Source organism: Vigna umbellata, chromosome 4 (assembly GCF_029865625.1).
Source record: "Vigna umbellata cultivar VRB3 chromosome 4, Vumbellata_1.0, whole genome shotgun sequence".
In the NCBI taxonomy this organism is placed as follows: domain Eukaryota; kingdom Viridiplantae; phylum Streptophyta; class Magnoliopsida; order Fabales; family Fabaceae; genus Vigna; species Vigna umbellata.
The window spans coordinates 58,500,159-58,513,496 of record NC_142168.1 but is presented as its reverse complement, the minus strand read 5'-3'; the positions used below and the strand labels follow the sequence as shown (position 1 = coordinate 58,513,496).

Genomic DNA, 13,338 nt, shown 5'->3' with positions numbered 1-13,338 from the left:
TGGCTAGTAACATCTCGGCCACCATTGTCTAAAATTATCTAGTCTTCCTCAAGAACACTCATCATGCGGTTATAAGTTCTGCAATCATTAGCAAACCTAGGCATTTTCCTCGCCCAACAAAAATTGAAAAGTTGACTTCTTAGTATGCTTAAATCTTTGCAACAGCTCCACAACCAAATCATGCAACAATTGAATCGCACATTCATCAAGATCTGCCTCCCTACTCCTATATAAGGCAAACAATTCATCAATCAACTTGCATACCCTATGAACCTCATCAAGATCTACAAAACAATCACCACCGAAACCTTACTATCATAATCCTCCTCAAGCCCAGAATCAACATCATTAGCAAATGTCCTACTATTGTTTAGAAATGGAAATTTTTCATGATGAAAAGGGGAAAAGAGTATGTTCATGTGATAGTGGAAAATGTGTGTGGTGTCTCGGGCAACAAGGAAGCTCGATATTCATAGGTTTGAGTGTGAATAAGAGATAAAAATGAAGAGGCAAAGCCTCTCATGTATCTAGAGGACTTAGGTTGTAGTGATGATGGATTGCGCAACATAGGAAAAGATGAAGAAAAAGTTTTATGTTTACACACTAAACGTAAGATTTGAATGAGAAATTTGTCATTCATGACAAATTTTTTTATAGATAACAAATTCGTTGATAATTAAAATTTTAAAATCAGACTATAAAATCCGTCGATAATTCAAATTTACAAATATATTTATTTTCGTTTAATAAAATTTTATCTATAATTTCAAGAAATTTTGTAGTGTTTACAACAACAAAAAAATTTATGTTTTATTTTGTAACTTAAATACCTCTTCGCTCTTAATTTATAACAATAGTAACAATAAATTATTTTTTTCATTTTAACAAACTTCGTTCCTGTGTTCTTTAAAATGAGAGCTATGCCTTTATTTTGTTTTGTTGGGATGAAGTATTTCTAAGTTTTAAGGTCTCACTAGTAAAAAAAAGGCTTTCTAACGCGCCTAATAGGTCTCGGTTTGGACAGACCCGAAGCAAATATAAATGCGGTGGCAGAATTGTAATTTGTGTGAATTTATAGGCCTCGGTTCAACAGGAACCGAGGCATAATAAACATATTAAATCGGTTAAAAACTGTCCGGAGTGTATAATCTGTGTATAGGCACCGGTTGGAGGAAGAACCGAGGCAATAAAAATAAATTACTTCGGTTAAAGAAACAACCGAGTCAATTTACCCTACCTATCTCTCTGCTTCTCTTATCTGTGCTTCTCTCTCTCTCTACTGCCATCGAAGAAATTCCTCTCTCGCGACTGCCATCCAACCACTGCTCGCGCCTCCCCGCTGCTACTCTCTCACCGCCGCGGCCTCCCCGTTACTGCGTCGCCGTCGAGTGGTCAACCACCGCCTCGTCGTCGAGCTCCCATTCGTCTACCCGCTCTTCTCTCTGCTTCTCTTCTCTTTGCTGCCATCCAAGAAATTCTTCTCTCCCGCTGCCATCCAACCCCTGCTCGTGCCTCTCCGCTACTGCTCCCTCACCGCCGCGGCCTCCCCGTTGCTGCCTCGTGTCGCGTGGTCAACCACTGCCTCATCGTCGATCCACTACAGATCCGCTCCAGATCTGCTTCGTCCAGATCCACCGCCAGCTTCGTCTAGATCTGCTCTAGATCCGCTCCAGATCCGCTCCAAATCCACTCTCAGATGCAACGGCTGAGTTCGCCATGCTGATATTTTTGTTTTTCCGGCAGCAGCCGCCGATGGGAACATTGCGGAGAGCGCCACCTTTGGTCCAGTAGCGGCGACACGTCTTGCAAAAGTGGCGGGGCTGAGTGAGGTTGTAGTTGTTGCAGTAGCAGAACTTGGTGTTGGATGAATCGCATCGCGGGCACTTGAGGTTTTGATTTTCCGATGTGGGAGTAGTGGTGGTGGATGTGAGGGTAACATTATTAGTTGAGGAAGAAGGAAGAGAAGAGAAAGACGGTGGTGTTTGGCGGCGGGTGGTATGTGAGAAAGACGGTGGTGTTTGGCGGCGTGTGGTGTTTGACGACGTATGGTGTTTGACAGCGTGAGAAAGACGAGACGACGGCGGCCTGATGGAGAAACCAGGAAGAGGATACTGCCTCGGTTCAAAGGAACCGAGTTCTAATCGTATATTGTTTTGCCTCGGTTCACAGCAACCGAGGTATAAAAGTGCAGATCTTTAACCTCATCTAGATATGCTTCGGATCAATAACCGGTGTCTATAAGCTAAAAGAACCAGTGCCATAACGTCTGACTGCACTAGTGTCTCTTAGTTACCTTATCAGCAATATATAAGTAGTAGAGAAGTATTTATTATGAATGGTAGAGAAGTTTTCATGAAGGAATGTAACTACACTTGATCTAAGATGAGCATATATATGTATATAAGGTTTTCGGGCTTATAAAGTCAAATATGCAAAATAAATAAATTGTGAAGAAATGCTTTGGGCAAGAGAAAATAGCTCTGTAGACAATGTTCTTGAGTGACCAAGAACATACATAACACATATCTTGTTTATGTGTCTTTCCAACAAAATTATCTGATGATTTTGGAATCCAATTCTAAGGTTATGCAATAGTAGCCAGCAATCTTATATTGTTTGAGAATTATGCCACATATTAGGTATTTCGAATCCAACCTTGTAAGTAGAGATTGTTTCTTGGTAGCTAAAATTTTGGAAATTAATAAAAACTAATTTAGATTCTAATTCATCGATCATGATTTTATTTATAAAATAATTTATTTTAGATAATAATGATTTTTAATTTATAAGTTAGTATCTAAATTAATTATTTTAATAACTAATTATTTTATGCTTCTAAAATTTATTACTATTTAATATTTTTTTTACTTTTATATCTAACTTGACATTGGCAAAGTAATTTAAACTCAAAATGAACTAAAATATTTCAATTTAATCTCAACCAAATTAATTTAACTCCACTTTAATTTTTATACCTTGATATCAACAAATATTTACCAACCCGCAAGCCAATAATCTGGCTCATTTAAACCCGGCTCATGCGGGTTGAATCCGTGATGGACTGGGTTGGTCCACTAACCCACCTATCTAATTTTATTTTATTAAAATTTAATTTTAATTTTATAAAAAGATATTTATTATTATTTTTTTGCTTGAAAAAATTATTTAAATTCTTTATTTTCAAAATTAGTTAAACATCCAGGTTGAGAGTGAAATTTGTTTAGATTTGAATTATAGAAAGTTTGTAAATTTTATTATTAAAAAATTGTAATTAAATGAGACAACCCGTTTACCCATCAACCCGTGGTGGATCGGGCCGGGCTCGAATTTTTCTGACTTGCTAATAAATGAGTCGGGTTAGGTTGGTTCACTAAGTGACCAATTCATGGTGGGTCGGGCCAGGTCAAGCCGGATGATCCGTTTTGACAGCTTTAACTAGAATATTTACACATCAAATTTTGTTTGAACATAATTAAGTCAACCTTAGCAAGAGTATCATCAACTTAATTGTAGTTGAGCATCTTCAACTAAGTGTTAACAAGAGCATCATCAAATTTTATTCTAAATTAAGACATTTTTTGTTTCAATCTCAATCAAAAAATTAATAATTTAATCTTCATTAGTCTATATTTAGCTTGACCTTAATCAAGAAAATTTTCATTTACCTTAATTATGACTTATGGTTTAAGCCTCACCCAACAAAAAAAAGAAACTTTTTGCTCAACTTTGGTTACAAGAATTTTTACTTCACTCACACTAATGAAAAATAAGTCAATTACGTCTCATAATATACATTTAATTACAAAGAATTAGACGTTAAAAAAGTGTGGTTGTATTTTTTGTAAATAAAGAAAACTTGACAGTATATTTCTTTGTTCATAAGTTTCTCTTGTGGTTATAGGTGTTTTTTAATGGTTACCTCGATTGTATTGAAGTTGTGAGTCAAGGGCATTGTATGTTATATATTTTTGTGACTTTTCGGGGATCTTAACAACAAAATTCATAAACATCTTTATTGAGATTATTTCTTATTTTACATGTTATTGTCATTTGTTTCATATACATAGAACAAAATTTTTACAATTGATATTTTTTTATATTTTAAGTTTTGCTTTTAAGTCAAAACTATTTTTTTAAAAGAAATTACAAAAAAAAGTACTTCAAGTATTATAAAATTTGATGTAAATTTATGTCAGAAAATTTGTCCGATATATATTTACGTCATCCACATACACATAAAATTATTAATAGACTTAAACAGTTAAAAATATTATATTATTATTTTATATTGGTGTCAACTAAAATATTCCTTTAACTCAAATTTTTTTCATGTATTCTTATGTTTTCTTCAAACAAAATATTTTTAACTTTGTTCAAGCAAGTATTTTCATAAGTAGTTTAATGTATTACCTTAATGTATTTATTTAATTAAATTTTTTCCATAATAAGTATAGTTTACTTGATTTATGAAGTGTAATTTTATAAGAATTGGACGTGGTCTTCCATGCTTTGTATTTTTTATTTTCTTTTTTTAATAAATTTTTATATAATAATAAATGATTGATAAATTTTTTATTATATTAGTATAATTGAAATATCAAAATTGATATGTCAAAAAATTTATAATGATATTTAACATAATTTTATTTGAAAGAGTATCATGGATGATAGTTAATTTTTCTAAAAAAACCTTAATTATTTATGTTACGGTACGTTTACTTTGAAGGAAGGATTTAGGAGAGAGTGAGTGGATGAATTTGAGAAGATTTGAAGGTAAATTAATTATTGATTATTTGAGTGGATTTGACAGTAAGTGAGAGTAAATTTAGTAGTAAAGTGCCTCAGAATTAGTGTATGATTTGATTGATATGATAGATAAAAAAAGTTGTTTAATTGTTAGAAATTGAAGATTACCAAAATACCTCTAGTTATTAAAGTAATATAAAATAATTGTTAATGTTATATTTAATTGTAAAAATGTTTATAAAGAGTAAAAAATTAACATTAATTATTAAAAATAATTTTAAAAATGTAAAAACAATTATAATTTAGTAAAATGAATTTATTTTTAAAAGTAATATTTTTGTAATATAATTTACTGCAAAGTGGTATGATTTTATTTGCTATCAAAGTAAAATTGAATATTTTTGAGGAAATAAATAATTAAACAAAGTTAAAATATTACATAACATAAAAAAATGTGCGAACATAATAACGTACAAATATATTTGTCATAGTTTAGGATAAAGTTGCTTCAGTGAGGTATGTAAGCAATCTATTGAAACGATATTGTATTAACATCCATATTAAACGTCTTGTATGATATAAATGTTAAGATAGAAAGTCGGAAACACTGTGTGAATAAATTATTATCTTGAATGTTCATATGTTAAATTCCTTCTGAAGTTGAATGAAATGAATGAGTCATGGCCGTTAAGAGTGCATTTCAAGACTCCATTACTTGTATTTATTGTTGAACAATTACACATAGTCTTTTTCTTTCATTAATTTTCTTTTTCAATTTATCAATGATTCAAAAATTCATCTGATTTGTACTTCATTAAATTAACAATAAATAAAAGAACATATCAATCATAATAATTTCTCTCTAACTGAACACAACATTAGAGTTTTCCCCTCTACCTACGTTTAATTGTCTACCCAACCTTTAACACGAATTAATAATCAATTTAGAAGCGATGCGATAATATTTTCATAAATAAATATAATTTTTTACCTTTAATTATAAATTCCACACTTTTTAAGCGCTTTTAAGTCTGATAAGACCAATTAGAAAAAGAGAAGTGATTGTTGTGACACGTTGTTCCAACACGAAAAGTAGATATAAGTTTATTCATAATTCCATCAAGACACATATCTCAATAATAACTTTTTATATAAATTTATTGAATGATATATTGACTCGTGTCTTTTGTCTGATTCTTGTGTATATAATAACACCGCTCTTGAACGAACACGTTAAAATATATTAATTTAAAATTTAGAATGATTTAACCAAAACTGCAATTTAGAATGATTTAACCAAAACTGCAACACTGTGACGGTGGAAAAACATGTTGTAATAGTTTCTCGGCCTTACCCACTGAGATCGATTATGATAATTTGTGTTTCCTCAAACGCATCCTTGCTGTGTGAATTGACTTTCTCATTAGTCGTCATTTCAAAAGGTTTGAATTTGAATTGGAATTTGAATTTGAATTTGAATTTTACTCACAAATTTAGAATAAATCAAATGTACGCAACTTGAACCTGGTCATGTCAGTGTGATCATAGTATATTTGGATCAAATGCAAAAGTCCAATTGCGACAACACATAAATTAAACATCGTATTCAATTTCCATGCATTCGGTTTTCCAAATATAATAATAATAAAATTATTATTATTATTATTATTATTATTATTATTATTATTATTATTATTATTATTTTTATTGTGGTTGGTATGTTACATGTACACAAACTTAATATGAAATATACGAGGTTATGTCTAATTTTTATTTTAAAAAAGTATTTCCAATTTTAAAAATGCAGGTACACAATGTTGCTCAACTGGTGCATAGTGTGAAATAAGAGAAAACATCTTTTGGCTATTTTAATTTAAAATAAACTTATTTAAGAATTCATTTTCAAACATTAATACATTGAATAAGAAATTATCATTGAGTAGTGTAGAATTATTATAGAAAATAATTATCAATATCAAAAGATGAGAAGAAAATCTAACTCTTGACTAAACTTAACATTTTCTCTAAATTGAATAAGTCACAAGACCGCTGTTTAGAAGGGAAAAAATTAGTGCAAAATTAAAAATATTAAAATGACTTTATCATGTGTAGTTAATTTTCAACCTAAAATGCGTTAAGCAAGAAAAATTGGTGACTGTGTAGATGAGATAGTTTAGCATATAAATGAATTGCAAGTCCATTGAGCACCCGATATTCTACCAGAATGTTTGAACAGATAAAAATGAAGAAAACTAGTTAGAGAAAAAATGACTTTTCGTAATGTTTGTCTTAGGAAATATAACTTTTGAAGGGTGGAAATAAATTATGCGTGTAGTTTGTCATAATTTCTTACTATTTTCAAATATTAAAAAAAACACTAATTTTTTTTATCAGCAAAGTATATATATATATATATATATATATATATATATATATATATATATATATATATATATATATATAACATGGGTTATAAGAATAACAATTTATTAGAGATAAATATATAAAATTATGTCAGATAAACTTAAAAAGCATTGTTTAGAAATTTGGATGTGGTTTGAATTTGGGACCTAGTTCATAGCGAGTTTTCTATCATTCCATCGATAATGAATATTGGATGAACGGAAGTTGGATTATTACGTCTTTGAAAATTTGGATTTTTATGGCTTTGTAAATGGAGAAGTAACATTGTGATGACATAATTGATGATTCAAAATATGAAATATATAGATGTCATATATTTTGATATTGAAGAACACAAATTAAATTCATGTTTTTCTTAATATCTATTAGCCAAAACATTTACACGCGTATTTACATTTTTACTATATTGAAATATATTATTTTATTATTTTTATGAATAACTATTTAATATGAGAGAGAGAGAGAGAGAAGAAAACATATAATTTTATAAAAAGTATTAAAAAATGATGCAACTGTTATTTAAAAAATATTTAATCATTTTGAAATGGAGAGATTATTTAGTTGTAGTAAAATAAAAAAAATATTCAATTTTTTATTTTACTAAATAAATAAATTATTTTCATTTTTTATAAGGTAAAATTGTCAAATTAAAATATGGCATCAAAGAGAGTTACAAAAATGTATATCCTCTTATAAATATCTTCATGTAGAAAAGATTGATATCAAATTAGTTATTAAAAAAATGGATAAAATTGAAGAAAAAAAACAAAACAAAACAACGAAAAAGATAATTGAGCAGCAAATTTTGACAGATATTTTTCTTAGCAAGCACGCATATTACAATTTAATTGACATAAAGATGAATCATGTAGAAAGGAAACTGCGCTATGTCTTGAATAAGTTCCGTAGATGATGAATGAGCTGGATTGCTTGAATTTCATGCCATCACAATCTCATGATCCATCTTTCTTTTATTTATAAAGTTTGAAAAACAAAATAACAACAAAACATTATACTTTCACAAACTCTCTCTTTAATCATGGTATGTAGAATTTATTAACTTTAATGTAAGAAAATAAATTTAACAATGTAGATTCTCAAAGGACATATGGATTGATAGTTAACACAAACAAAAAATACAACAAATTTTACAAAAATTCAGAGCAAAATCAAAGTATTAACGCATACATGTAGTCGTAGAAATGAGATTGACACTAAAGGTTTAGTTGGAATGTTTGATTGAGAGAAACAATCTCTAGATAACCTTTTGAGATAAATTTTCACTTTCAGTCCAAGAAAAGAATTATAGATATAGTTAGTTAAGTGACAGATATGGTAATATCAACACATGAAATTATAAATTTACAATTTGAGTTATTTAGCGAATATGATCAATATATAGAAAGTCATTTAATTCATGAATATTTTAAGAAGTTTGTTAGGATAGATTGAACTGTCATATTTCTCAAAAGCTAGAGGGGTTCACTTATTAGGCATGGAGGTTTTCATTTTTCTCGACGTGAAGGGAAACAATCCGACTGTGTTAACTGTTTGCATAAACGAGTTGTCCTTGTTGGCTCCTGTGTTGTCCTCATGGACGGTCTTGCATGAATCCTCCCACAATCTGGTCGAGACAGTTGGATTGGTGCAAGAGACACTGAATGTCAGACACTCTATGCATTGCATTCTCAGCCTGGAGGGTCATCACTCTTCCTTATACTTGTGTTGCATCTCCTCCATCTTTTTCTGTGTGCTCCTAAGCATCATAAGTTGGCTAGGTTGGTTCTCTAACTCCTTTGTTGCTATGTTACTGATCATGTTCCTTATGGTCACCATATATTTTTTTAGTTATTGATCACACAGCTCCACGATGGATGTCAAAATATTCTGAAAATGGAGTCAATGTAATCGGTTTGGGTTATGCTATGTTGTCTATAGTCCAAATGTTGTCTAAAGTCCAAATGTTGTCTAGAAGTCTGTTGGGTCAAACCATTTGTCCAAAGTCAACTTAAAATTTGACAATTTAATGCAATAATAAATGTGTAACCTTCCTCCTTACCTTAAACATCAGTTTATAAGTTTTACCTTAAGTTATTTATTTATTTATTAACATTGACTTAATTAGGATCCAATTATGTGTAATCGTACTTACTTTTAAGTTGATGAACATTAAAATTAATGTACTTGGTCTTATTCATGATCGACTGATTTGCTTGGTAGTCAACCGGATTCATTAGTGACTCGCTAGATAATCCAAGCTATAACCCGACCACTCTTGTGATTGATTGAACACGTTATGTGATAATTTGTTTTAAAAAAAATACTTCCAAATACTAATTTCTTCTTTGCTTGGAAGTTGATTATGAACAAATTTGACAACTATTAATAATTTATTAAAAATATAGATTGTCATAAATTTAATTATGTAAAATTCTCCATTTTGTGAAAATTATAAATTTTGATATCCTCATGCGGTAGGATTTTTAAGGAACCATATACAACAATAAGATAATTATACAACATTAATATATTATAAATAGGAAAAAATTTAAAAAAATATGACAAGCATTGCGATTGGCGACTATTGACGAATCTGACAGTAAAAAACAATGTGTTTTATTAGGAGAAAAATATAAAATAATAAGTATTAGTTTTATTGTTTTTAAATCAAAGTCCTAATTATACACAAATATATATAAAAATATATTTAACCCATTTTTTAACCATATACATTAATTTCATATAATTATATTTAATTTTAGATATAAATTAATTATTTTCCATGTATGTTTCTCATTTGTCAATTAAAAAACTTAGAAGCTGTGTTTTCTTTTCATCAGAACTTACAACATGTGAATTAATCACATAGTCCTTTGGAATGATTAATATCTTTTCGGGTGGTGCATGTCATAAAAAACACGTTTTCTATTTATATAGGCGATAGAGTCTATCAAGATATGTAAAACCTGTCAAAATTTTATAGGTCAAGTTACACAGTTTTCAATCTGTTTACCGTTTATATTTGATCCGTCGTGGGCAAGAAATAAGATGGGATTGGCTAATCGCAGTTTACTTTTCTTTTAAATAAAATAAAAAAAAATTTAAAAAAATTATATTTTTACTATATCTAAATATATAGTAATAATAATATAGTTTAAATTAATAATAATTTCATATATATGTGTCCAATTTTTTAGATATTTATATTATGTTATAAATTAATAATGTATAAATTAATTAAACTAATATATAAGAGAAAATAATTAAAAGCAGTCTTAAGATAGAAACTACAATTATAATAAAACAAATAATAAATATGATAATTTTATATAAAATGTTTCAAAATAGTGGTTATTTAAAAAAATTAATCAGTAATTATATTTCTTTAAAAATAAATTAAAAATTATATTATAAAAAGATAAAATAGAAATAAAAATTATATAAAAAAATATCTCTTTATATATAGATATAGATTTATAAATTAAATTTTAATTATTAATTGTAATAAAATATTTAACATATAAAGATAATTATAATTTTAAATTATTTAATTGGAGATATTAATTAATCAATTACAACATAAAAAAGTATTTATAATGTATTTTTAATATATGATATATAGAAAAAATAAATTTTGAATATGTAAAATTAAAAAATAAAATAATAGAAGACATATTTAATAGATAGGTTTTTGATCTTTTATTTCAACCAGAATGAATAAAATGATAGGTTCATTCTCAACTTTAGATGGATGTATGACACATTTGCCACGGATAAATCAAAGTATATCTCTTTCCGAGTGCAAATTCTCTCTCTCTCTCTGTATATATATTATGGTTCCAAAGTATCGTTGTATTTCACAAGTAAAATCTTGACTCGTTAAAAGTTTTCGTTGTTTCCCAAAGACAAACACTGTCTTAAGGTTATGGTTGAACCTCTGAGTTTCAATCAAGGCTACAGTAAAATAATTTATGAAAATATGAGTGATCCATTTGTTTGAAATTGGAGTCGTGCATTGAACCAGCCAAAGTCATCTCAGCCTTTAGTTTTAGACGAAGAGATTTTTAGCGAAATTGTAGTGTGTTAAACAGATATGCTCTTATACATTGGAATCGCCGACTGAACAAGTAAAAGATTCAATGGTCAATTTAAAAACATTAGATAGGCCAATATTAACTCATCTAAGTCACCATATCTACTCGTCATCTTTTGGTGGCAGTAATATCCGGAAAGGAACGTCTTAACAGCAAAGTCTCTAAAACCCATCTTTGTTTTTGTTAGGTCCAAGAAGAACACAATTAGTAATGGTCAGTTAAACAAAATGTAATCAAATGTTAGTTCGAGCTTTGAGCAAAATTAGGTACAACCATTTTTTTTTTCAACTTTAAACGCACGCAGCCAAGGATGACATGGTGACCGCGCCAATCTCAATTTTTTAACAAATAAATATTAAAATAAATTCCGGCCGTCCAAAAATATATTAAAAAACTTGTTTTTTTTACATGTAAATATTTAATTTTTTCCTCAGTTATATTATTTTATCGTCGACATGCTTAACAGCCCCTGCTTCAGCCTGAGAACGGAAAGAACACGTAATGCTTAAAGAGCTTAATCCATAATTTAAAATGGTTTTCTTTTTAATGCTTAACCAAAGATTAGCATACAATAAGGCAACAAACCTAAAAGAATAAATTACACATGTTCCAGATAACTAATAATATATATAATTGTGTGAGAGTATCACAATTGATGGAATGTCAATACAAGAAGTAAAGGAAGAGGTTTTTGAAAAAGCATTTACATGTGAAAACATGAAAAACGCTAAAAAAAAATAATAAAAATGGAAATAATCTACAACCACGTGAAACGTGTGCACGGAGACTGCAATTGCTCCGGTGACATATCACGTAGGACAAATAGGGTCGATAGAGTCCTTAGATTCTTGTTTTTTCATAAATCTAAAAGGACTAATCTGTGTAAAGAGTGAAGGTGATGAATCAGGGATGTGTGGGATCTCCACCTGATGGTGGTGCTGGTGCGTTTGGAAGGGACTGAAAGAGAAGGCCGTATTCCCATGACCATTGATAATGTAAGAATAATGGCCTGCAAGCTACTCCAGATTCTGGAGAAGCAACGAAAACGATGAAGGTGACCAACAGAATCTGCAAAACTGTGGAGAGGATCCTCCTGTGAGACAGAGCCATTGATGACTGATTGGAGAAACAACCAGAGCTAGGTTTTCTGATATGAAAGTGGAAGGGGACAGACATACTAGGTTTATATAGTGGTTGTGTTTGAATTTTTTTAGTGCTTTGATTTGACTATTAATGTTTGAAGGTTGAAATATGGGAAGCACCATACCTTGGACTCCAAAACACCATATACGCGCTACCCAGTATCGCGATGACCTCGTCAAAAACTATATAGAAATTGTAAAGAACATACGTACGTATGTAAGCATCTAATAAGGTTCTTTAATTATTGATTAACGTTTAGTTATACTGTGCTTATAAGTAGTTAACCAAATATTAAGTATTCTGAGAGATCCTTTCATTAGGGCTTCTTATCACCTTTTTCTCTCCATTTCATTGCTCTGCTGCATGAAAGGAATTTTTCTAGAAGTATTAAGAAACATAATTTTTCTTAACTTTTTACACGTGGCTTTAGCGGCAAATCTAATCGTACAAAGGAATATCGAGGGTAATTCAAATTCAAGTGACGGGAAAAACAACTTTTGATTAATTCAAAACATAGGAAGCAACATAGGAAAAGAGGGAATGCACTAATATATTTGAAGACGACCCGATCAAAAGCGAGCAAAGAAAAAGTAAATTGGCACCATCGATCTTCGCCATCAGGAAGTCATACATGACCAATTCATCGTCCATCTCTACGTTTCGTAGGGTGAGCAAATATTTTTTTTAAATTCAATGTTTTATAAATGAAGTATAAATATATACTTTAGTTTGTTTTTAAAAGGTTTATGTAAAACATAAAATAGTAAAATTCATTTTCGATATTAGTATATGATATAAAAATAAACAAAATGATAATTTTTATGATTTTTTGTGGACGTCAAAGATGTTTCTCAACCTGGATGTATCTATCGTTGACGTAATCATTTTGTATCATATGTTTTACGTGTCATATCGCGTAAATAGAAGTTAA

General features: G+C 29.5%; 1 protein-coding gene across 1 annotated transcript; it reads right to left on the bottom strand.

Annotated features, from left to right (window-relative positions):
* Nucleotides 1-11,788: 11,788 nt before the first annotated feature.
* Nucleotides 11,789-12,407, bottom strand: LOC148200693 (uncharacterized). The gene has a single exon (XM_088111474.1). The coding sequence runs from the start codon at nt 12,372-12,374 to the stop codon at nt 12,168-12,170; it is 207 nt and encodes a 68-aa protein (XP_087967600.1). The 5' UTR covers nt 12,375-12,407; the 3' UTR covers nt 11,789-12,167.
* Between the last annotated feature and the right edge of the window lie 931 nt (nt 12,408-13,338).

Excerpts from the sequence above, each read along its gene's own strand:
- LOC148200693 (XM_088111474.1), bottom strand. The coding sequence starts at position 12,374 with ATGGCTCTGTCTCACAGGAGGATCCTCTCCACAGTTTTGCAGATTCTG.